The sequence below is a fragment of the Myripristis murdjan genome, chromosome 20, assembly GCF_902150065.1.
Source record: "Myripristis murdjan chromosome 20, fMyrMur1.1, whole genome shotgun sequence".
NCBI lineage: Eukaryota > Metazoa > Chordata > Actinopteri > Holocentriformes > Holocentridae > Myripristis > Myripristis murdjan.
This window is the reverse complement of record NC_043999.1, coordinates 19,441,608-19,468,214: the sequence shown is the minus strand read 5'-3', so window position 1 is coordinate 19,468,214 and position 26,607 is coordinate 19,441,608. Positions and strand designations below refer to the sequence as shown.

Here is a 26,607-nt window from a genome sequence, read left to right as displayed (position 1 = left end):
GTCAGTGATCACCTCTGGGTTGTTTTCTCATAGACCAACAGTTTCAGATTTTTCTTGGAACCATGTGTAGGAATTTATCTGAAACTTTTTGCCATACTGGCATGCATTATTTTTCTCGAGCTTCATTAGTCTCCAACAATTCATGTGCAAATAGCTCATGCAAATTTACTGTCAGTGAAAAAGGACAATAATTCAAGGTGCTGGAGAACTGGTTTATTCCAAAGAGTAAAAAAATAATAAAATCCATGAAAATGTGAACATATTCGATCTTAGTACTTTGCATTGGAACAATTCACCAAAAATATTGTAACACGATGAACATGTCCAACTTGGACCTATGCAAGACCTTGTCCTGTTAAAGGAGCTCCAAGCGCAAAGAATAAACTTCAACGTACATTAAATACTCTTGTATAAAAATAAAACTTCTGATAAAAGAAGTAAAAGTTATGAACATGAGTATTAACAATGCTTATGTACACCCAGCTGCAAATCCAAACAACTCAGCCAACAGGTTTGGTATTTCTTGAAAATTAATGTGGTATGTGGGATATATAAAAGCAAGGTAACATTGACAGAACAGATTTTAGGCCCACAAAACCTAGACTGAGCATCTACTGGCTGGTGTTATGCACAATGGCCATTTGTAAGGGGCTGCTGGCATGGGCCGGCTCCCCATCTTTGCTGTCGCAGCTTGTATTGTGCACACTGGTGTTTGCTGCAGTGGTGATGCTGGCTGTGCTGAATGCGTTGGGGTTGTATTCGTAGTGACCCGCAGGCGGGGTCGCATGCCAGCTGGTTGCCTGGGGCCTGGTGGCAGCTGCAGTCTGGGGTGGGGTGGAGGACCAAGAGGGGTAGCCAGCAGATCCAGCAGCACCCATGGCTGCCAGGTAGTAGGCTAGGTTCTGCGGGGCTCTTGTCTTGAAAGCTGCTGCATCTCTCATCTGCTGGTTGTACTGCTCCTGGATGTGGGCCTGTGCTTCTCCTTGATACTGCAAGGCAATGAGATGCAGTTAATAACAAATTCAAAGACATTCTGCACATAAAATGCAATTAAAGCACTAGAATAATAAGCCATAAATCAGATGTTGGAATTGTCAGTGTATCGTCTTGCCTTTAAGACCATGACCAAACTATGGTTAGGCCTCCATTATAGACGTGTTGCTCTACTCTATGTCCAAGCCTGGTGTTGCCTGTTACTGGCAAACAGGACACATTGGCAGGACAAGTGGAAATCCCTCTTAACCAAATGTGTGTAAAACAACTCCAATACCCATCATTTGTGGTGCAACTCAATTATGTATGCAATAGCGGATGGTAGCTGAGGAACTTCATTACATATGCACGGGAGCTACTCACTGCTTGGATGTTTGGGGGCATGTTGGTGAAGGTGGTGGCAGTGTTTGGACTGTCTTTGTTGAGGTTGTAGCGCTCAGACACCCAACTGGTGTCTTTCTGGTGCCTCCTCAGCTTCATCCTTCGATTCTGAAACCAAGTCTTGACCTACACATACAATAAAGATAGCACACACAGCTCAGTATTGGTGAAGACAACAAGTAGACTGCTATTCTTTCCCTCATATGAGAACACTTGTTACTGACCACTGCAACTTTGTCATGTGGATTGCCTTTTCATTTTTGGATTTGCCAAAAATACAACATTCCATCTGACATGATCCCTCACCTGCTTGTAGGTCAGCCCCGTAAGTCCTGCCAGCTTTTTCATCTCGGCCGGAGTGAGGTACCTCTGGACGCTGAAGCGCTGGACCAGAGTGTTCATCTGACTCTCTGTGAAAGCTGTCCTCGCCTTCCCTTTAGCATTAGTTACAGCAGTAGTGCTTGACTTCTTTGGGGTACACAAAGGTACAGGCAGGGGGGTAGGGGCGTCTGTGCTCTGGTTCCCTGAAAGAGCAAAGCAGTGCGGCTCCTCGCCCATAGAGCTGGAAACATCTTCACTGACATCGGGACTCCCTCTGTCAGTCTCATCATCAAGATCTCTCTTTGCCCACGTAGTAGGGTCTGCCTGGGGGAGACTCCCTTCTCGGCTACTGGCAGAACTCCACGAATCTGAGTAAGGGAAAGCAAGCAGTGAACATCATATTGTATAAGGCTGTGATGACTTATTTGTGTAGATCAGTCAGTCTGGGGAAATCCTTTAGAGCAGGACCCCTGGATGTGATTTTTGTTACTTGATTAGTGTACCTGGGGACATGAAACACTCCATCCACTGGTTTACATCAACTTCCAGCATGGCCTGAGCCAATTTCAGCCACAGAAATTGGATAAATCGATTCGTTCAAAGTGTATGGTTTCAGCTTGTTTTAGCAGCTGTTCTTAAATTCTATCGCGAGATGTCGCCACATAATGCCACCAGCTTCTCTCCACGCCGTCAGTGGCGGGACATTTGAAAGTTTGAAAAAGCAAAGATGGCTTTAGACTGGACCTCATGGGCGATGTTAGAAAGAGAAATCGTAGCTTTTGCCAGCAAACCGGAAAAAGTAAGCATGCATAGTTCATAAGGGTGGCAGTGTAAATAACTAATCGATGTACTTCCAAAGACACAAGTTTATTAGCCGAGCTAGCTTGGACCTTACCAGGAGAAGTGTGCGCCTCCGAGTCACTGGTCGAGTCGCTCCCGGCACGTCCGGGCTCGTTTTCCCGTGTGTCATAAGCAGACCGATGGGGTGCGGACAGGAAAATGTGGCCTGCCTGGGTGTTGCTGAGGTAGACAACACCGGAGCCCTGGTAGTGCCCGTGACCGCTCACAGCACGCTGGTCCGGGCTCTGGGGCGGGGACTCCTCCTGCGTCCTGCCGCTGGCGCCGGCGTAGAAGGCCGGTGTCATCCCGGAGTTGTAGCTGCCCAGCTCGTTTACTCCGGCCTCCACCCAGCCGCCCAGATTCCCATGGTTTTGCTCGGGTCCGGCTTGGTACATGAGACCGTACGCATAGGCATGGTAAGGTGGGTTGTAATTGTAGCTTAACTGCGCCCTCCAGTCGGCCATTTCTTCGGGAAAAACTCGAAAAAGGTAATAAAGACGCTCCTGGGTTGTTGGCAGAGTGGCTAGCTAGCACGACCTGGACACGACAGCCTAGTGGAGAAAAAAACCGGTGAATAAAGAAAGTCCTACCTAACACAAAACACAAGCAAACGAACTCTCAAAATAGCCCTGCTGCCATCCGAACACGTTTTATAAAGAGGTGTGCGGGCGTGTGTCAGGCTGTAGGTGGGTGTTTTGATGTCAGCCAATCTCCGCTCTGTAATTTTGATCCAAGCCATTAAGCCCGCCCACAGCCTCATTTCATTGGTCAGCTCACAACTCACCTCCACTCTAATTAAAACACTTTGGTATGAGCACATTTACAGTAGTATAATATTGCTTTACATTTTTATTTTCCATATTTGGGGGATAATAGGACAACAGAATACAGCTAAAAGTCTAATTGCAAATTTTTATTGACTTGCACTATAGATGTATACCTACATGGAACTGTGTTTAATACCAGGAAAGGTCGTACCAGCTGTCTTATTCAGGTGTTTGAGTGGAAAAGCCCTCCTAGATCAGTTGCAGAAGGTATCTCTGTCTTTGTTTAAAATATTGAGTTTCAGTGGACTTGCTTTTACACACTAAGGATTGCATTTAGCCCTTTAAATGATTCTTAAAATGCCGCTGTCCATTGAACTAGATGTTTTAAGATCCAGCTTCATTGTCCATTCGATTAAAATTTGAAGTGTGTCTTTGAATCAAATTCCATTAAATTCCATTCCATTAATGCCATTAATAATCATTAAAAAAAAAAAAAAATGCATGTCATGTTATTGTACTGACCCTTACTGTGTAAAACAAATTTATCAGCTGTCTAAAAAATGTTCCTACTGTGGGTTTTGTTTTGTTGAGGCAAATGTGTAGGCAGTGACACTTGAAAGTAGACAGTTTGTTGGCAGACTTCATTTTTAGCTAAACCAAATAGTAAATGAGCTACAGGCTATCTTTTATTTCAAGTATAAAGACATTCTAGTTTCATATTAACTAATAACAATGAGAGACCAATATTATTATGCAGTAAAAAGACCATGTAATGAGGTGGAAATAAAACACTCTGCACATTTAGAGTTTGTAAGTTTGTTTAAATCTGCTTATGCAAAGATTACATGATGTCACACGTTAAACATGACACAATGGTTGGGTCAGGATTTGGGCTTATATATACAGTAAGTGGGGGCCTAGGTCTAATGGGTCTCAATGGCATGATTAATTATATTTTCGTGAGTTTGAGTCCCAGACACATGGGCTAAATATATTATCTGGGTCCCAGGCATAAATACTGTATGAACCCCTGACTGATAGTTTTTAGTTTTGTTGTCAGAGATTAAATGTTTTCTTCAAAACTGAAAGTCATCACACAGAATTAAAAAAAAAAAAAAAAATAAAAAATACAAGCCTAATCCCTATTACTGGATATTTTGTATAAAAATGGTGTTATCTATGGAAAGCTACCAGATTTCCCCTCACAGCAGGAAGCACATGCACAAGTTTAAGTTCACATTGAACCCAAGATGAGTGTTGACATGAGTGAACAGTGACTTACTGGACCTTTTTGGGGGCTTCAAAGTTAGTGAGTAGCTTCAGACTCAGACCTCCCCCCTTACCCTGTACAATGTGCTGGACATGTTGATGCAGAGTCCTTTCTCTTCCATTTGCAATCCTTTCACAAACATGAATTAGATTATGGCCTGCATTAGCATCTAAGTGGTTGTTTGTGCACCGCCACCTTGACCGTGCTGATGTGGTCATGATTCAGTCAGTGGTGCAACGATGTGATAACAGTAAGCCTAATGGGGATATTTGCATAGCTACAGATCTATTGCTGGGCAGGGTGTTTGTGTGTATGTGATCTTAGAGGAGGAGGGCATACAGAAGGGGGTTGATAGGGTGTGTGTACACTGAGGTTGTGTAAAACAGGAGGGGGTTAGGTGCACAGGTGTGCAGGACATTACCATTGGAATGTGGGACAAAAGACATCCTGGCCTTTTGATGTTAGGGCCTGTTTTATACTGTAGAGCAGCTACAGTAGCATTTCATATACTTGAAGTAATTTTTTGCAGATTTGTGGCTTGTAAATACTATTTTTACTTTGACAGCATGTGAGGCTTATCTCACTGCTCCCATGCCTCAACACTGCCAGTAATTTTGAGGAGCACCTTAGTCTACCAAATAATCTATTTGAAAAGATCATGCTGAAATGGGGCCGGAATAATTCTTAGAAGAGCATTTTGGAGCTGCATGATGAATTCATAAAAAACATCCCAATTCATTTTGTATGTTTATTTGCTCCTTGAATGTGAGTATAGATTAGTGATGGAAATTGTGTTCTTTGTAATGGATGTTTTTCTAGTGGGAGTGTGAAACTATCACTCCCCTCTTTGTTGTCTGAACTACCTCATTATGGCCCAAGACACAGATCACTGTTAACTGGCCTCACCTGACCATGTCCTGCAAGCCTGGCAGTCAGTCAGTTAGTGTAAAGACAGTAGTAATGCCAGTAAAACGACAGTACTTATTAAGGCACCGTGACTTGAAATATCAGTTTCCCCCACAGTGATGAATTAAATTATTTCCACATCATTAGTATTTTGCCATATGCCCTCCTGTCCAGCGGCGGGCGCTGTTTGCACCGGGCCGGGAGGCTGCAGGTTGCATGTCCCTTTAACTGGACTCACATGGAGCCGCTGCCCGGTTCTGCCCCGCGTGCTGCCAGCCGCACAGAACGAACCAGACCGAACGTCACGAGCCGAATCCCAACCGTGCCGACCTAACCGTCGTCGCCGGTTTAACGACTTCTGATTTATTTTCAGACGGATCTAAAGGGATAGTTTACTGGCTCGCTAGCAAAACTTAACTACTACGAGGGTATTTGTTTACGTATTTGACAAGTTGAGGACATTAAATCAGCAGGACGTCGCTAGTAGCCAGTCAACAGAAGGACAAGCCGTTTCGATATCCAACTTTTGAAAAAATAATACGGGAGACATCGGAGCAAACGGTCGTTAGCAAGTGTCAAGATGTCAGAGGAACTTGAGAAAATTCTTTTACAGCTGACCCAGCCTGATAATGCAGTGATTCAGCAGGTAACACTACTAAGGCGGCCATGGGTGACGATAATTTGGATTACTCTGTTATATAAGTTAGTTAACAAATATGAAAGCTAAAAAAGAGTTAACGGTCGTTTTTGCTAACTTAGCTCATGCTAACGTTAACTGTTAATCTTGACAGTTGCCACGACAACCAGTGGTCCTTGCAGTCAGACAGAGGCCATATCTGTGGTCATTGATGTGTGTTCATTTATAAAAGGAGGCTCTCATTGTTGTACATGATTGTCTTCATATCAGCAAGTCCAGTGATGTCTGGTGTTTTGTCCCCCTCCAGGCCACAGCCCAGCTGAAGCAGGCTTTCAAAGACCCAGCCATCATCCCAGCCCTGTGTGCTGTTATGACTGGCTCTCAAAACCCACAGGTAATTTAGACATGGTGTGTGTCTTTTACAGTAGAGGAGAAATGGAGCAGAAATGTATGAGAGAGGTGAATATCAGCTCTTGTGATTGTGTCATATCATCTACATTACACACTGTATGTCTTATCCTCATTTCACCTCTGTCTCAATTAATTTAGATTCGTCAGTCAGCTGCAGTGATGCTGAGGATGAGAGTGAAGAAACACTGGAAGAAGATCAGCCCTGATCACAGAGAGAGGTTTATAAGCTGTTTATTTATTTATGTATTTATTTATTGCTTTATTGCACTGCCAGTGTACTTAAGTTCATGGTAATTCAGTTTGATTAAAGATCAGTGCAGGTGAATTGAGTTTTGAAACCTACAAGCAAGAGTTCTACTGTGCGGTTAAGTAGGTGATCTGAAACCTCACCTCAGATGAAAAATTAAGCTGCTTGCACATGTTAACAAGATTATCATGCAACTTTATACATTTTCAGTCCCAGCCAAAGAGTACTTAAATCCATCATGCTACTAGACTCAGTTAGTTGAGTTTGGTCAGAAGTTGTAAATGAGATGTATGTCTTTCTTTCTACAGCCTTAAGGCAGTGGTGCTACAGGCTTTCACACAGGAATCAGTGTAAGCTCTTCATTCTATACAATAATCATCAACTATAACATCAATGACACAGATTTAATTTGTTGAAAATGGAATTAAGTGGAAACAATTGCATCCTTAATTACACTACATGCAAAGGTATGCACAACTGTTGAATGTGTCATATTGGAATGAGATGTAACTCATTTAAATGTCCTTTTTTTTTTTTTTTTTTTTTTTAGACATGTAGTGCGCCACTCCCTCTCTCAGCTGAGCGCAGTGATGGTAAAACATGAGACACCAGACCGCTGGCCTGCCCTGCTGGAGCTCCTCAACCAGTCCACCAAAAGCAACAACCCACAGGACAGACAGGTACAGGTCTCATAGCCTAGTTATGATTTCACTATTAGCTGCATTCAAGGCAGACAGTTTTGGAAAAAAAATGCTGTCGAACTACATTTTTTCAGTAGGACACATTGTGTTTGAATACATGTTGATAAAATTATCAGTCACTCAAAGATTCGCCTGTTTTGGATTGATGTTATTTACCACTATGTTTGCATGCTTTCATGAATCATGGTAGCCCATTTCACACTTGGGTGCCATAGCCCTTGGCTAACTAACCCCTGGGCTAACAAAGGTTAGCCTCGATTCACATAGTAATTAATACCCTGGGTTGGGTTAAGGATTCACACTTCAAAATCAAAGCACAGGGTTCATGTCCTCATAATGCTTGCAGCACAGTTTTTATTGGACAAAAATATTATGGTGCTTTTCAGAAGTGTTCTATTGCTATTGTGCTAACCTTGGTTCTTACCTTGATTCACACTACAATCCTTAACCCTGATTTTTGGGGGATATTTCCAGAATATCAGGGATAACCCTGCTCTGGAGCAGAGTTTATTAAAGAGTGGGAATGTCCCACAATCTAAGTTGCAGGTGTGAAGACCAGTTAACTGAAGGCTAAGTGTATTGTGAAAACAGCTATTGAATTATTGTAAGGAGGGTTCCAGTGTGGCTGTTTGAAATTATTTGAGTTTATGGATGAGTTGTCAGTTGAAAAAAGTAATGATGCTGTGGCCGATACAGGTTAGACAGCAATATTTCACAGATCTCTTTTATAGAGTTTATTCATAACATATGGTTTTCATGGGGTACAGGGAGGAAGAAGGGCTGTGATAATCACCACTGATTCTCACTGATTATTTATTTATTTATTTTTTGTCTATTTTTCTCTGTTATTCATTTATTTATTTATTTATTGTTTATTCATGTTATTTATTTTTACTATGGCTTTTAAATCTTCTCGCATTACCTACATTGCCTTGGACCTCAGTCTGTAACAGACTTCAAATTCTGACCCTCTTCTCTCCTCCCAGGTGGGCCTCCTGCTGCTGAGCAAGGTGGTTGAATCCAACCCTGAGGCTTTTAAGCCTCACTACCGTCAGCTGCTGCAGCTGTTTGGCACTGTGTTGCAGGACCTCAACAACCCTCCAGCCTTGTACTACTGCATCCTCACCCTCACAGCCATGACCCCATACACCGGCTCAGAGGAGATGGTGAGGCACTGTCATCTGGCAGAAACAGGGTTTAAAATTGTCGATAGACAATCCAGTCCCCTTCAGGAGGGATAGATTTGGCTTCACCAATACATTTGACTAAATAGATTTTGATAAATTTCAAATTGTGAAACTTTGCTCACAAAAACAGTTAAACTAAGTCCCTATATATTTTTTTCTCTGGTCGTCCAGCATCAAACTCTTTATAAAACATGGTCACTAAACCACTTTTGATATATAGAAAAGGCGAGGCCTCTTTTACTTAAGTGATATTTTGTTGTCTTGCAGAACCTGATGCGTTCTCTTATCCCAAATCTGATTGTTGCTCTTAAGCACCTCCTCAAAGCAGATCAGGTAAACTGAGCTTTTATGGTATTTTACTTACTTATTTTACTTTATTTTTACTTTTACTTTTACTTTACAGTTGGAAACCTTGTTTCTTAAAAGTAGATTTAAAAAGTGGTATGGGTATTGGCTTCATCTCTATGTGCACAGGATCAAGCCAGTGAGGCCATGGAAGTATTTGATGAGCTGATGGAGAGTGAGGTGTCAATTATTGTTCCTCACATTGCTGAGATCGTCCGCTTCTGCTTGGAGGTGGGAGATCTGTGACTCTCCAACTTTGTTTTGATTTCTGACTTCAACCATTGTTCATTTCAATGTGTCTAAACTGACAGATGCTCAGTATCGCATATATGCTCATATATGAAGTCTAAGGGATGATGAGCAAGAAGTTTATTTGTGTGTGTGTGTTAGGTCGGTGCTGACACCACATTGAGTGACTCCCTGCGTGTGAAAGCTCTCTCCTGCATCGCCTCCCTCATTAGGCTGAAGAGCAAGGTAAAGCCACCTATTAGTTACTATAAATGGATGACCTATATCTATCTTTCAGTATGTGATCCCTAAAGAACAAGGACCCATTTGTGGTCATGGTGCACCTCCACCTCTGTTATATCTGATAATCTTCCTGAGGACACAGTAGATAACTCCTCTCTTCCTCAATCTCTGCTTTATTTTTCAGTGTGCACTGTAAAAAACGTGCATTGGCTACAAATCAATTCCTTTACCCCCATCTTGATTTTCACACATTTGAGGAAATTGTTCAACTGCCTCTGGAATGGATTCTCTTGGAAGTTTTCCTGTGTCAGAGCTGCGGAAAAACACATAGCTTAAGGCAGATGCAACACAACTTTTTTGTCCTGCAATTTCAACTCCCACTCTTCTGTCCCTAAACACTTGAATTTCTTTATTATTGCTTAAGTATTTGTGGTAATATCATAGTGTACAACACTGAAGGGGATAGAAGGGACATGCCCTGTGACATTAAAATCCCAAATGAGGTTTGATTTGTTCCAGGTTTGCCTTTTTCCATCCAGTTATTATTTGATTGCATCTTGGGAAATCCCAGTCGGGAAGAATTTTAATTTGCTCCCCACACTCATCATGCTCAGCCTGACCATAGCTGAAAGTAATTGCATGGCTGAGGAATTTTGTATTGGTTAGAAATAAATAAATAAACAATCCCAGTCTCATTCTTTTCTTCTTCTCTTGTAGACGGTGCTGAAGCATAAGCTGCTGAACCCGATTCTGCAGACTATATTCCCTGTACTGAGCGCAGCACCCCCCCCTGGTGAGGAGGACCCAGAGGACGAGGAGAATGACAGCGGGGACCAGTCAGACAGCGAGAACCCCAAACACTGTGCTGCTCAGGTGCAGTGACATTTTCATTTTGCTGATATTAGCATAGTGTCACAGGTCCATCCAAATCATAGAAACCCAGACCCAACCCATGACCTGTATGGGTTCAGATCTATGTTTTTTATTGGTCAGTTGGGCCCAGGTCGGTCCCATTCTATTGCCAAGGGTCCCAGGTCTTTTTAACATTTTGTGTAATATCTGAGTAGATCCGAGAAGACTGTGCTGATTGTGATGGAGGTCTGTCTGTGTGTACTGTAACTTTCAAAAGTGTAATGTTAGATCTGGTTTGTTTCTGGGTATAACATTTCCTGGTCTTTTTGGGTTTGGGCATGAATTTTTGGACCTGTGAAGATCTCTGCTCTGTGGCCTGATAACAAACTGTACTTGCAGAAGCTTTTGTAGCTTCATTTTGAAGTTGCAAGAGAGACAAAACAACTTGTTAAATTATTTATGTATTTCCAGATCATTGACACCATGGCACTCCACATGCCCCCAGAGAAACTGTTCCAACAACTGGTAAATCATCTAGATACTGATGTGAACTACAATGTGATCTGTTATTGTGATGTGAACTATGTTTTAGTTTCTTTCTCAAAAATACACACTGTATATACATAAAAACTGTAGATATATCAAGAGTGGTAAATTGAAGTGGTAAGGCAGTATACTGTCCAGGCTGCTTCTTTGTCACAATGTATTGTGTTGTATTTTGTGTATTAGATGCCTCTCACACAGGCCTGCCTTGCCAGTGAAAACCCCTATGAGAGAAAGGGGGGCATCATGTGCTTGGCTGTGTTGGCTGAAGGATGTGCAGACCACATACGCACTAAGTAAGTCCAGTAGAAAGCAGAAAAAAATCTCTTCTCTTGGTGAATTAATTAATTTTCTGGGGACCAACATTTATATCAGGTGCACATAAAGTATTTTGTGGTTTACTGAGAATATCGTATGTGTATGTCTGTGTATGTGTTAGGATGCTGTCATCAGTTCTGCAGACAGTGTGCCGAAGTCTTTCTGACAGTAATCAGGTGGTGCGCAGTGCTGGCCTCTTTGCCCTTGGACAGTTTTCTGAATATTTACAGGTGAGCCAGGACATTATTTCAACAGACTGTATGTCCATATATATACACTCATACTGCTACAGCATACATAGGCCACTTGTGGGCCTCCTGACAAACTTTCAAGCACCACAACTGTTGCCTTTCTATGCATTGTAGCATCACAGATTTATCATTTGTTACCCTTCACAGGGCACTAATTACATATTGTCTTATTTTGTGGACAGCAGAATCAGTCTGTAAAGTCAGTGCAGCTCAAATAATGACAAATGTTATCAGAAATGTATTGATGTGGTTCATCCACAGTCTAAAGGAGTGTGCTGTACTAGCATGTTTTACCCATTTAGCTTTGCTATTCTGTGTTGTTTCTAGACTTTATTTTTTTTGGAAGTAACTTTCTGTTTCTCATGTTGTAGTAAAGATCACTTTCTGTCTGGTAATGGCTACAGTACTTAACGCTGTTGTTTTTTCAGTTTGATTTTTTTCATCTCTTTTCCCCAGCCGGATGTCAGCAAGTATTGTGACGAGCTGATGCCTTTACTGTTGGGTTACTTGTCCTCCTTGAATGAGGCCAAAGTAGGTCATGTCACCAAGGCCTTCTACGCATTAGAGAACTTCATGGAGAACCTAGGTAAACTGAAAAATGACCATCTGACCATTATTAAGATATGGTAGAAAGCTAAGCATGTATCTAGTGTAGGTCACACAAAAAAGTTTTTTATTTGTGTCAGTGAGCAAAAGTTACCACTTTGCATTCACTGCACATGTCCCTAAAGTGTAACATTATTGAGTCTTTGGCTAATGGTAATACCATTAGCCAAAGACTCATTCAGACCAAGAACTTCATTTAGCATTTGAGATGCTTTATCTTTTCTGTTTTTCTCTCAACAGGATCAGATATTGCACCCTACCTGCCAACCCTGATGGACACGATGCTGTCTGCTCTCAACAACGCCAGCAGCCTAAAGATCAAAGAGCTGGCTGTGTCTGCTATCGGCGCTATAGGTAAGTTGTTTTTTAAAACTTGAAGAACTTGCTTGAAGACATGCATTTTTAGTTTACAGATTTTCCCATCCCACCACCAGATCATGATTTCACATGTTAATTACTCCCCTCTGGTTGATTATGCTTGTTAGTCAGTGAAATAAACTGATGTGGTGTTTGGTTGAAATGAAAACCTGTTGACTGTTGCCTTTTCATGCAACATGGTTGCACATCTCTTCCTTAGCAAATGAAGTTTTTGTTTCTGCTTGAACTGAGTGTGAAATAACTTAAGCTCTGGTGTGAATCCCTGTCTTTTCTTGCTGTCAGCCAATGCTGCCAAGGAGCTGCTGGTGCCTTACTTCCCTCCAGTCATTGAAAGCCTGAAGGGTTTCCTGACAGCCACCACAGAGGAGATGAGGCCATTGCAGACTCAGGCCCTGGGTACATAAATCACAATGGTCTTGTATCTAAAAGAAAAATTGTGACAATGATAGACATGGAACCTTTTTGAACCTCTGATGCAGTGGGTTCAGTCATCAGCTGACCATATCTGTCAGCCCACCCCTCTTTCAAACAATTACATTTGCAAGTTATACTAACTGCATCACAATTACAAATGCTAATTTTTGAGCCACTCTCTCCCTGCATCACCCAGTGGAACTGATCCTGAGATGGGCTGGAGGGTGAACTGAGGTCTCAGAAACTAAATTACTTTCACCCAAACAAAGTATTGTACAGAGGACACAAGTCTCATGAATTAGTTTTTACACCCTGAAGCTCAAATTAGTAGAAGGCACTATGTACATGTTTTAATTATGTTTTGTTTTTGCTGTCAGATACTCTGTCAGTGTTGGCCCGGACTATTGGTAATGATGTCTTCAGTCCTCTGGCTGCAGAGTGTGTTCAGCTGGGCCTCAACCTTACTGACACAATCGATGACCCTGACCTGAGACGCTGCACGTATGTTTTGTGTGTGTGCGTGTGTGTGTATGTGTGTGTATGTGTGTGTGTGTGTGTGTATGTGCCTTTTTCTTTTTCAGTTTTATCTCCATTCAGTCAGCCAGTCCAAACATAAGTCTGTCCTCATCCCAAACACATACAATGACACAAAAACAAACTAACTAAATAGCGTACTTATAAACCTGTACAAACTTGAGTATATAAAGTATTTTCCCTTCCCTGACCTCCATTCCCTTTTGAGATGTCTATTGTAATTTAAACTGGCCTTAGTGATTGTTACTACAGCTAAAACCTCCTAAGCAATCATCATCTCTTTCTCATCCTCGTATTGTTTAAGCTTCTCCAGACAGCTGTCTTTTTATTATTATTATTATTATTTTTTTTTTTATAACCCTCCTGGTGCTTCTCTCTTATCTCTCCCTCTGTTTAGGTATAGTCTGTATTCTGCTGTGTCCACAGTCAGCCCTGACTGTCTGACTCCTCATCTCACTGCTATCACCACTGTCATGCTGCTTGCCCTCAAGTCCACTGAGGGTGTCACGGTATGCAGCACACACACACACACACACACACACACACACACACACACTTTCTCACAGAGAAGACATTATCCATAGCAACATGAATTGGCTTGTTGGTAATGTAAATGTGTTATGTCAGAAGCTGTGTACAATGTAAAAATCATGTAAGAAATATTGACCTGAAGCTGAGGTGAACAGCTCTGTCTCTCCTTCTCTTTCTCTCTCACTATGCCTGTCTCTTGTCAGGCGCACCTTGAGGAGGACAAGACATTTGTCTTACTGGATGATGATGATGAAGATGAAGATGGCAAAGATGGAGATGCTGTTCTGGAGGATGAGGCTGAGCCCGATATCCATGATGTTGCAGGGTAGGAGATGCACATATACACGTATCCTATTTTGTCTGTTTGGCAAAGCACTATCTGACACAGAGTCTGCTCTCACAGATTTAGCGTGGAAAATGCCTACATTGATGAGAAGGAGGACGCCTGTGATGCACTGGGAGAAATTGCCTTCAATACCGGGTAATACAGCTATTCACAGGGCAAATTAGATGCTCTGTTTGTAACACTTTCCCTATGATTCATCTGTTTTCTTTCCAATGTGGCATGTTGCCAAAGATTCTACTCTGAGCTATTTAATTTCAAGCATCAACCCATTGACTAGTACACCTGCAGTTAGTGTGTCGTCAGTTGTTCTGCAAAAAATTCAATTTCAACCCAAACATAGAATTAAAAAAATCAACTATATTATATTTTACAACATAGACAGTCTATTCACTGCTGAGAAAAATGTGTACAGTATGTAACAATTTTCTCACCACCCTGTTGAAAAGCCTGCTTATCAATCAGTTTGCAATGCTAACTTGTGTCAGGGTTTATGAATAAATGTTGTGTGTGCAATTTGTAACTCATGTTGCTGTTGTTTGCCCTGGCAGTGCTGCCTTCCAGCCCTTCCTGGAGTCTAGCTTCCAGCAGGTCTACGAGATGAAAGATGTAAGTCACTCTGCCTGGCTGTGTAGCCTCATCTTCCCTTTTCTGCTTAATGGGCTGTGAAGGGCAGTGTGTGTATATGTTTGTAGAAAGAAAGAAAGATGGGTAGATAGATAGGTGGATAGATACTTTATTGATCCTGGAGGAAATCTAGGCATCCAGTAGCTCAGTACTATAAATACACACAATATGATAAATACACTCAGTCCAAATTAGAAATTAGAAACACACACCATATTTGTAACCTACAGTAAATTAGCCTGAGCATGAAACAATGGCCTGTGCACTACACAGTACCCCGAAGCAATCGTTTTGCTTGTAATCCTGAAAATGAGCATGTCCTATAGTGTAGAAAAACACAATAAAAAATCATACAAAAATAAAAATAGCCTGGAGAGGTGTCCGCACTATATACATAAACAAGGTACTGTTAATGCAATAGATAGATAATTGATGCAGTAGATGAATAATGCACTAGATGAGTAATAGTTCCATAGTACAAAAACAGTGTGCAGTGACAGTGAATAAAGTGGTCACACTGTAGCACAGTGACTAACAGCAAACATTTATGAAGGGACCATTTCAGATAAAGTGATTAAACTTAAAAAAAAAAAAAAGTGCCATAGAGTAAACAAAGAAATGCAGTGATTACCACAGCAGTAATTAAAGTGACTCTTATGGTAAAAAGTAACTATTACGGTAATTGTTTTCAATTATTATGGTTTGTTTGTGTATTTGTGTTTATGCATGTTCATATTTATGCCTTTTGGCAGATGGATAAATCAGCGGGTACACAAATGCATGTGGGATATTTGCAGGTTGTGAAAAAGACACGTCTTAAAACTGGAAGCAGAGATGTTTTTTCCAGTTATAAATGGTTATTTTGTTCCTCTGGTTTGTGTAGTCATGTTCCATAGACAGCTACTGAAATTTTTGATTGCCTGCAACAAATCTGGCCTGGGTAGTTGAGTGTCACCAGCAAATTGGTAGCCTCCACAGACAAAGTGGGGAAATCCCACATATCAGTTTATATTTTCTGAAGTTGGTGCCTCCAGAATAGTTTCTAATATATTATGCCCTTTTTCTAGTGACAGTTAAAGCCTTTATATTATACACTACACTTTATTTCATTAGATGTATTTCATTTGCAAACCATGTGTGTTTTTGATTATAAACCTCAGTTCCCCCATGAAGATGTCCGCAGGGCAGCATTTGCAGCCATGGGCCAGTTTTGCCGAGCTCAGCACAAAGTATGGAAGGAGAATCCCACCGAGGCCAACCACCTGGGTAAAGCTGGGCTTCATTTCTCTGGAACTCCATGCTCCTGTGAATATTTTTAGTTTGCAGATGGGCAGTGCTGCTTTCTGCAGGCATTAGGATTATAAATGAACAAAATCAAGGGAGATCAGAGGGGGCTTAAAGGAGCAGCAGCAGAATAATACCATACCTTTGGCCCAAAGTGTTGGCAAGATTGCCCTTACCTCAGAATGTATATGATTACCCTTTTTGAATAATCATTCGAATAGCACTTTTCTCAAGCAGAGTTTACATAGTGCTCTCCATTAGAGGCAAATCAGACACAAAAGGAAGGTTACAGAGGACCACAGCAAAAACAAAGACTTAGCCATTAAGGTGGTTATAAGATATGGACCAGGGTGAGGGAAGTAAGACTGTACCACCAGGCTAGCTTAGGGAATCAGTGAGAACTACATTAGTGATTGAGATAAGACCACGAACACTACAGTTTTTGGTGGTGTAGCTATCGTCAACTCTGTCTGTGTTCCCCAGCCCTACAGAAACTGCTGGATATAGTGCTGCCTTGCTTCCTGGAGGCAGTGCGGACTGAGCGTGAGCGCCAGGTGGTGATGGGTGTGTTTGAGGCCATGAACAGCGTGCTCAAGTCCTGCCAGGGGGAGGCGCTGAAGAGCCCTGGACGACTGCAGGAGATCAGCCATGTCATCCGAGATGTACTCAAGAAAAAGGTGAGACGACGAGACAGACAGAGGCAACATGATATAAGCAGCATCGTCATACAGCCTTTGAATTTCATAAAGGCTGAGATTATTTAGAACTTACATATACATAATATATTTATCGTAATTATGCCATTGACCTCCAGCTATTTTTTTTTCTCTCTCTGTCTCTGCAGACTCTGTGCCAGGATAGTGGTGGTGATGAACCTGATGATGACGACCAACAGGTTGACACACTGTATTGCTCTATTAGAAACATTAAGTTGTAAAGTACATTGACTTGACAGGGTTTTGCTGATGTGCATCATACAGTGTACTCTGTTGTTACAGTGGCACTAGTTGTCAGACAACACATGCAGTCATACAAAAAAATATGGACTGATGGTATTGTAAGGCACTCAGAATAATAGTATCAGCCAAAGGGCAAATTTATGTAACTTTATGAGAAATTCAGATAATGAACACTATTCCCACTCCTTGTCTTTGTATATAGTAATGTTCCTGTTTTTTTTAAATCCATTATTTCCAGAAATTCATGTTCCGATGCCTCTTTGTGCTTAAAGTGCTCCATGTGGATTTATTGTCTTAGGCAGAATATGATGCCATGCTCCAGGAGTTTGCTGGTGAGGGAATTCCCCTGCTGGCCTCAGCTGTACCTGCTGACACTTTTGCCCCCTTCCTCAATGACCTGCTGCCTCTCATCATGAGCAAAGCTGTGAGTCTGCACCCCTGGAGCGCACCAGGGGTCTAACACAAGCATGTTTCCCCAAAAGGAATTTTGTCTGCCCAAAACGTATCCCAGATACTGATGTTTATGACTTGGTTGGGGAATTGTTTAAGTTCATTTAGGTTTATCTTTGTTAATCTGTGAGACTGATGTAGCTGAATCATTTTGACAAATGTCGTAGCTACATTGAACATTTACATCAGTAGCTTTCCAGGGTCAGTAATAAAAGACTGTGGTAAGGACGTGGATATCATAGTAGTTTAACTCTCTTATACCTAGCCAGGGTGGAATGAGACAATAGTTAAGATCTTTTGATGTTGCCTTTTTTCTGTTGGCATCAGAAATAACAAGACTGATATTCATTTTCTCCCTTTTTCTTAAAAGAAATCCTCTTGCACAGTGGCGGACCGCTCCTTCTCTGTTGGAACAATTGGAGAGGTCCTGCAGGCTCTCGTCAGCGTGTCTGGAGGCAGAGGAGTGGCAGGTCGTTTGTCCAATCGGCTGCTGCCGGTGTTGGTGGCCGGAGTAAAAGACAGTGATGCTGAGGTTCGCAACAACAGTGTGTTTGGACTGGGATCTCTGGCTCAGGCTGCTGGACCTATTGTTGCATCGTATCCTGCTCACACCTCTTTGTGTTGTTATGAATTTGTGTGTGTGTGTGTGTGTGTGTGCGTGTGTGTGTGTGTGTGTGTGTGTGTGTGTGTGTGTGTGTGTGTGTTTACACATAATTAATACCATTAAGACCAAACCAAATTCCTTAGTGATGCATGTCCCAGAGACTATCCTATGATGCTGTCTCTGTTCTCCAACCTACTGACCAAGGAGTCAGACCGCCGGGTGATTGACAACTTGTGTGCTGCGCTTTGCAGGATGATCATGAGCAATGTGGACGCCGTCCCGCTGGAGCAGGTAGAGCTCATAGTGATGTCAAGCAAAGAGAGAATTAATCTCCCATTTTGTCCAGGCATGCTCTGTTCACAGGTTGCTGATGAACATTTTAAGTGTACTGGCACTGTTAATCTCGTTGCTTATCTCACTGCTTGGCCGTGCTGTAGACACATGACTATGTAGAAAATTCTCTTTACAAGGAAACCAATATGTTGGCTGATTGGTAGTTAAGTCAAATCACTTGCTGCTGCTCTGTCCCAGGTGGTGCCTGCGCTGGTGGCCCGTCTTCCTCTGCAGGAGGACATGGAGGAGAACAAGACAGTGTACAGCTGTCTAGCCATGCTCTATAAACACAACCCTGCTCTGGTACAGTATACACACGGTTTACACCTGCCAGATAGAATGTTTGCCTTTGGACCTGAGCTAGATTAACCATAAGTGTTGATTATCTCAAGATCTTCAACATAAATGTATTCAGTTTTGTTTAAATGTGATTTTTAGGTCAAGGGATGGTAGCAATAGTTGATTGTAATAATTTTGCACATAGTGTATTTGAACTGATTTGCATATTTGAACTTGGTTACCATGTGCTGTGACGATCCATATGTATTATGGCTATGATGTCTTAAGTTGATGGGCAAAACATGCATAAAACTAGGTAGAATTCCTAAGAGCTTGATGGTAGAGCAACCAAACATAAAAATGTTTTTGATAGGAGTATGTCAGACCAGACATAGTGGTTACCATCAGGTCAACTTCACAGTAACAGTTCTTCTTTTTTTAAATGTAATATTTATTCCTCAATTTTTACTCAGTCACGTTACACACATAATATTTCAGCTGCCTACTGAATATTCCAGAAGAAATTAAACTCTTGTAAGCTTTAGATTAACACATGTGACCTATACAGTTGAAGTTAAGAGTGAATGTGCAATAACCTAATCAATTAATGCTAGAACAAAAACGCTGCGAAGGAGTTTGCTCTGTAATGTTGCTGTGAGGACAGATTTGTAATTTGCAAAACTGCCAATTTGTCCTCACAGCAACATTATATATCTTGTCCATAACTGTGTGTCTGTTCCTTGGGCCTGGTCTCCTGTAATAGCTGCTTGTAGCAATATATTTGCATATTTTTTTATACAGATTGTGAGCCAAATGAAGCCCATAATTGCTGCTTCCAGCCAAGTCCTGGGCACCAAGGATCTTGATGCAGGTGAGCACCAAGTCTCAGAGCAAGATGTTTCACTTAGAGCAGATTTCCTGAGAGCCAAACAGCTTTTCCATATGCTTTATATTGTATTTTACATTTCCCTGTAGGAGTCTGCTGCTTGAAGTGCTTTGGGGCTCAGTTTATATTTTAGTTAGTAACACATCTATCGCTATTGATGCTTTCTCTCACTGAGCATACCATTGGTGTCTCAGTCATTGCAGACTACTTCATCACTGTGTTGTGATAAGGGGTCACCATTTAGGTTTTCTAGCTTTTATGTTATTCTGTTTTTTAGTTCCTTAACTCTTATGTCTTGCTTCCACAGAAACTCAGAACACTTTGGCCGTGCTGATGCGAGAGTTTGCCCAGAAACACTCAGCAGAATTCCAGGGTGCTGTGACCTCACTTCCTGTTGAGCAGCAGGCCAAGCTGACTGCAGCTGTGCCTGCCTCGTAGCCCACACACATGTCCTTCCACTCTTGTGAAAGCCAGCTCAAAAATGAATTTTTATACTAAAGGTGGAAAAATGGGACAGTAGTTGAGGACTTTTTTTTCTCAAAATTTGGCAAAATACCTGCAAGTTCTAGCACTTAAACTGTTATATTACTTATTGTTATTGCAATCAGCAGATGTGTTTCCAGGTGTTAACTTTTAATTTATTTGTTGATGGGCATGCTGTGTTTACATTTTATTATTTTAAGAGTTGAGATTTAACATTCTGCGTTGTTCTTTTCTTTTTTGTGTGTTTTTTTTTTTTTTTTGTCACCCAACTTGTAATGTGTGATTATTAATTGCTGCTGTCCCCTTTTTACCACTATTTTGACAAACCTCTGGCTTTGTTTTCTGAGAGTGAAGCAATGAATTTAATATCCTGATAAACATAAACATTTTTCATTCCCATGTCCCAGTGTAAGTCTATGAACTTTAAACAATGGAGCAACATGAGTTTTCTTGTGGCGATGCCTTAGTGAGAGATTCACTGTACTGCTTACTCAGGGGTTTGTCACCCAGGCCAGCTCTGCAGCTGAGCGCTCGTGAACTTTGGGCAGAGATCCAGCAGTACGAGCCCCACAGCTTGCTGACTGCACATGGCTGAATTAAGAGACCACGCTCAGTTGTTAAAAAAGCAGCTCTTTATTTTCACTGTTTCCATGCCATGTTGACTTTGTTGAAGCTAAACACACAGCACATACTGTCATAGTTTGCATTAAACACAGAAAAGTGTTAATTCTCAGCTCAGCCTGACCTCCACCTCCATGAGTGTCGCATCCTTGAAACGTTTTTTTTTTCTTTTACATTTCTGCTCTAATTTACTTTGTACAAAGCCATTCTTACAGCACATATTTCACAAATATAAGACCCTTTTTACAAATTCTACAATAATTTAATGGCACACTACAATGCTGGCAATTTTTGCCATGTTGTTATATCAAGCATTCACCTTTTTCTTGCTGTTGAAAGAGGAAATGATGACTGATATTTTTTTTAAACATATTTTGATGTTACAAATAGATGAAGCCTACACTTCAGCAGCCTTGCATCTTAAAATCAGAACGGAGATCACAAACAATCCATTGACTATTCTGTTTTTGTAGTGGAGCAATCATTTTGAACAAGCCTTTTAAAGAGTAACCAAAAAAAAAAAAATCTAGCTGGCTAATTCACATTGAATTGCGTTGTGTTTTGGATTATTTTTTTTCCGCTCCTCAGATCTCACGTTGTTCCTGTGCCTCAGTGAATTTAGGCTGCTGCGTTTCCATATCTAGTGCCATGGTCATCTCCACTGGTGCCAGTCCATTCTCCCCTGCAACACACAGAGAGGTGTTTGAAATGCACTCCCCAGCTACATTACATCACACACATATCAGCACGGGCCTGTGATCACAGGGACAAATACCACACATTCATAGCAGATGTGGAGACACCAAAATGAAGCTGAGAGTGATGAGACCAAAAATACCAACTGGTTATCATTAGTGTGTCTGTTTGTGCAGTTTTGTTGTCCATTTCACACTGTCTTGGACATTTCATAACACAAGACGGAAGCTCACTCTGATTGTAACAGAAGCGAGCTAAATGAAGTGTGTCACTGGTGAAAGTCAGTGAGTCATTTGGATTCCTGCTGGCACGACTGTGTCCAGCTAAGCTTTGAGCTGGACGCTGATGTAATGCTGTGGTGTGATCTCATTTCCATGTCTGAGGCTCTGGCTTACAGCGGCGATCCACGTCACCCTGACAGGTCAGCCACCATGTGGGAGGTCACTGCAGACTGCAGCAGGCGCTGGGCAAACACATTCATTTCCTTCTTTGGATTCTAACATGAACCCCAGCAGTCACAACAGTCTAAGGTCAATTGTTTATGGAAGTAAAAAGGATTCTGCTTGGATATACAGAGAAAGAGCTTTTCCATTTTTGTGCTTGTTTGCATAATAGCTGTTTCATAATGTCATTTTACAGTTTAGTACATCTAACTGTATTTTCTCTGTAAACAGTAAGGTGATCTCATTAGACTGCAGTTATGTGATTCCTGACATTTCCAAATACCCATACAATCGCAAAAAAGACTGACACCATCGCTCAGCACGCTCTCCTGAAAACCTTTTACTGGATGACATCTTAAAGATGAGATGATTTTATTTCATCAAATGAAGAATTACTTTCAATGTGAATTGTCAAGACAGTTGAGTATAGTTGCCAGATTGCTTTTCCCCAGCTGAATATCTATATATTAACTTTAATAAAGTTTGGACACTGAGATACTCTGACTTTCTCATGTTCCTTCTTGAAGAGTTTGTCTACCCTGGTTACTTGTTAGTGAGGCAAAGTAATGTCAAGGTTTCAAGTTGCACTACGTGGAAACACAGTGAACCTGTTTGTCTAATTCCCATTTATGTCCAATGGGGAGAATACCTGTTTCTTATCATTCTGTGTGGCAATGATCACATCCAGGCCAGGGAAAAGATGTTTCCTCATCCCTTGTTCCTTTTGAATTCAGTGACTTGCTGAACAGACATTTATGACGAATGTTTTCCTCTTGTGTTGTCACACACAAGTCATTCACACACACACACACACACACACACACACACACACACTGCAGCAGGCTCCAGACCTGTACACCTGTGTTTCCAGGGCAGGATGTCCACTCCGGTGCGGCAGAAGGAGCGGTCGGTGTGGGCCTCGGTGCTGTACAGGACCTCCTGCAGCTGCTTGTCCCCGGGCTTCTGGGCTTTCACTCGCACCTGGATGAGAATAACAAGTGTGAGTGTGTTGGCATCTTGCTCCCATGCTGTTTACACACAAACACACACACACTTTATCAAAAGAAGCCTCATTGTCAAGCTGCTTTGTTGGGTGAAGTTTTGTTTAAAGCCAAACTTCCACCAACCTCCAGGATGGTGATCTCTTTCTCCTTCAGCTTGCCTGCCTTGTTCTTCACCTGGGTCTTCTTGGTGTCCACCCACACCACCCTCTCCTTTACCTCTGACCTGGACACACACACACACACACACACACACACATGGTAAGTCCACCTCCAGTTTGTCTCAGAAGTACAGAGTAAGCCTGACTGCAGAGGAGTTGCTGAATGGAAACCTCAACCCAATTTCACAGGTTTTATTTTCCCCCTAAACAAAATACACTATGTCTTTTCAAAAAATAGAAATATGAAAAACACAAACACTACTTTGTCCTAGGAAGATGCAATTTGGAGTTATCTAAAAAAAAAAAAAAAATAGAAGATGAAAAAAAGAGTGTCTTACCAGAACAGATTTGTTAAAATTATTATTGAAAGAAGAAGAGCAGGAAGACCAGACTCACTCTTGGATGCCCAGGTCGGCCAGTGTGGTCTCCAGGAAGGGGAAGGGCTGCTGGGCCGGGTCGGGCTGCATCTGGATGGGCAGGCTCACCGACATGGGGATGTCCCACTCCAGCTCGGCGCGTATGATCATCTTGCCGTCCGGCTCAGGGGAGTCCCGTTCCTCTGGGGGTCTCTCCACTCGGGTCTCTTGGTCCTCCTCCGGCAAGTGGTTTGTGTCGTCTCCCGCCAGCTTGGGAGGACGCCGATCACTCTCTCAAAAACAGGGTGATCCTCGCTCTCCTTCTCAGTGTGATCTTTGTTTTGCTTCTGGACCTGGAGCTCAGTATCTGTGTTTTTCCTCTTGTTTTGTCTTGTCTTCTCCTCCTGGCTGCTGATTCACCGCTCTGCCTCTGTCCTCTCTAATGGAAAGTGGGAGTGTGTGTCTTACAGCATACAGACCCCTGCTCGGCCCTCCTGGCAGATATAAGCCACCAGAGTGCATGTGTGTAATGTGTCACTCATATGTGAGCTTTATTAGCCTGTCAATGGCCTGATGAACAGATGGTCTTGTTTTTCTGTGTGTGTGTGTGAGGGAGAGAGAGAGAAAGAGAGAAACTGCAAGACGAACAAAATGAGAGAGAATTAGTTTGTGTGTGTGTGTGTGTGTGTGTGTGTGTGTGTGTTTCAGCTGACAGAGTAGTGAGTTACAACACTACATTACATTCTTTACACTGTCTATTTGCTTTGGAACCCAGGCTGGGCTCAGCTAAACCCCTGACACTCAGGAGCCCAGGAGAGGACCTTTAATTTGAAATATGGTATTTAAACCTCAAAAATAATTTTCAAAACTATAATTTGGAAACAGTATTTTGTTGGATAGTGCAGATTCTCCTGTAAAACAAAATAATTAAATAAATAAATAAATAAATAGAAATAACATTTAATTTTTCTTTTTTTTTTTTGAAGATAAAACTCTAGATTGCAAAGCGCAAAGTAGTGTTTTATTTTTGAAAGGAAATTGGTATTTTGGGGTGTTTTGTTTGGAGGGTGTAAGCAAACTACAAGGACTGACTCTATGACTTTTTTCAGAGGTGACGAGGTGAACTCAAAACAGCGTGTCAAAAGGCCACGGGAGCTCATGTTTAATATTTAGTCTGGACAGATTTACAGCTGCGGCTAATGAAGTGATGGGTCCGCCATGTTGGAGGGCCTGTGTGGGATGTGGGGCTGCTCCCTCTCTCTCCTCGCTGACAGGCTGGCTCAAGTTAAGGTTGATGTATTGGCCCTTCGCAGCACGCCGCCACATTGTCAGCTTTTGAAAAATGTGCTCACCCTGTGACTGTTACAAGCCACGCCCGTGTTCCTGCTCATGTGGGACACGTGCCCGCTCTGCCATGCACTGCTGCCTCTGTGTGTGTGTGTGTGTGTGTGTGTGTGTGTTTGTGTGTTCTGTCCTGTGCACCAGAGAGCATTCTGGACACAGCGCGTCACATTCCATGGGTGGACCGCATAAATCCTCCCACATAGATACCAGCCTGACGTCAGCGGCCCAGACGGCTGCAGATGATGTTTTCCTTTTGGAATATAAAGGCCTGGAGGCTGACTGATGGCCTGAGCCGCAGAACACACAGACGCAAAGTGTCCTGCCACCAAACAGCCACACAGCTGCTGAGACCTGTGCACCATTCACACTCAGCTCTATGAAGTTGATGTAATAAGGCTACTAGTATTAACTGAGTGATTTTCAATGGCAGGTGTTTTCTCCCTGCTTCCACCAAAGCCTTCACAGCAGTGTGTTGTTGCCACCAGGCTGCTCAACCCCAGACGGTGTGTGAGTGTGTGTGTGTGTGTGTGCAACTGTCAAAGCAGGGAATCCCTGAAAAATGAGTGCGTGTTCAGCAAATCTTCCATCAGTAGATGAAAATAGATGATGTTCACCAGTGTGCTGCAGCAGACGTCTTGTAGGAAAACATAACCAGAGACTTTTTTTTTTTTTTTTTTTTTTTTTTAAGTTTTTAACCTCTCAGCAACACAGTATGGAGGCGTCTGTGCTGATGTTTACTGAAAACTGGGATGTCAACATGACTGGGAGTCAGCTGCCGTCACAAAGTGTTGGCTTTGGATTGTAGTGCCTGTTCTGACAAACACCCCTCATATCATAATACTAATGATAATAGTAATAAACCCTAAACACTAATGGTGAAACTAAACATTTTGAAGCAATAAAACCTTAACTGACATGAGCAAACCCACTGAACTGACAATAAAAATGAAAAACCAAATAAAAATAAACACCAAGAAAAAATACAAAGCTATAATAACTCTGAAACACACAGAATATTTTTCGCTGTGAACATGATTGTTCTGTAGGGTGGCAGCAGCTGCATGATGCCTGTGCATCAAGCCTCTTCTCATCTCTGCTATAAAACTATGGCAGCTATATTAACACAATTCTGTGACTTCAGCATTGACCTTCGACTGTCGATCACAGCTGGGTGCTACAGGTCTTACTCCTATGTACACACACACACGCACACGCGCACACACACACACACACACACACACACACACACACACACACACACACACACACACACACACACACACACACACACACACACACACACACACACAGCTATCCCCGGTGCATTCAACAGGCAGACACTTTAATTGTATGGAGTTATTGAGGCATGAGCTCAGGCAGATGGTTTCTGCCAGCGAGGCATAATGAAGTCCTGTGGGGCGGGGCGGGCCGGTTTGGGGTACAGGCACTCAGGCCTGTCTGTCGATTCTTCAGCTGCTTTCTGCTCACATTCTCCGTGGCGTTTTCCTCACTCCTGAAGTCCTGCGAGCATGATTAAACACACTGGTTGATTGTTTCCTCCGTCAGTGTTAGTCAGTGCAGCAGCCCTGCAGCAGGATGTAGGGGTTTCCTCTGCTACCCCCTCCTGGCCTGTCTCTGACCCCAAACATCCACACCGTGTTTCTGAACCGCTGCTGTCTCTCAAGCCAAACTTTTCCTTTGTTAAATTTGTAATTTTTGCTAGTGATTCATGAAACAATGTTACTGTGTCATGATTCGACATGAGGGCCAAATAAAAAAAGGTACATATTATTCTGAGTGTTTGATAGATTAAGTGAATTCCTTGTTTGATCA

General features: G+C 42.2%; 2 protein-coding genes across 2 annotated transcripts; one reads left to right on the top strand and one right to left on the bottom strand.

The window, feature by feature from the left end:
• Nucleotides 1-191: 191 nt before the first annotated feature.
• On the bottom strand, nt 192-3,204 carry nanog (nanog homeobox). The gene is made up of 4 exons (XM_030078943.1): nt 2,591-3,204; nt 1,681-2,063; nt 1,357-1,500; nt 192-989 (listed from the first exon to the last, which is right to left on the bottom strand). The coding sequence occupies exons 1-4, from the start codon at nt 2,997-2,999 to the stop codon at nt 612-614; spliced, it is 1,314 nt and encodes a 437-aa protein (XP_029934803.1). The 5' UTR covers nt 3,000-3,204; the 3' UTR covers nt 192-611.
• Nucleotides 3,205-6,058: 2,854 nt separating this feature from the next.
• Nucleotides 6,059-20,553, top strand: ipo4 (importin 4). Its single transcript, XM_030079728.1, has 30 exons — nt 6,059-6,124; nt 6,423-6,509; nt 6,665-6,744; nt 7,082-7,123; nt 7,324-7,453; nt 8,461-8,640; nt 8,929-8,994; nt 9,136-9,237; nt 9,397-9,480; nt 10,195-10,350; nt 10,801-10,854; nt 11,059-11,168; nt 11,312-11,420; nt 11,898-12,027; nt 12,288-12,401; nt 12,708-12,821; nt 13,217-13,340; nt 13,771-13,882; nt 14,108-14,229; nt 14,308-14,385; nt 14,799-14,856; nt 16,035-16,140; nt 16,642-16,835; nt 17,003-17,053; nt 17,416-17,541; nt 17,938-18,164; nt 18,330-18,462; nt 18,703-18,807; nt 19,585-19,654; nt 19,977-20,553. Exons 1-30 carry the CDS (start codon nt 6,059-6,061, stop codon nt 20,105-20,107), a joined length of 3,261 nt encoding a protein of 1,086 aa, XP_029935588.1. The 3' UTR covers nt 20,108-20,553.
• Nucleotides 20,554-26,607: the final 6,054 nt, after the last annotated feature.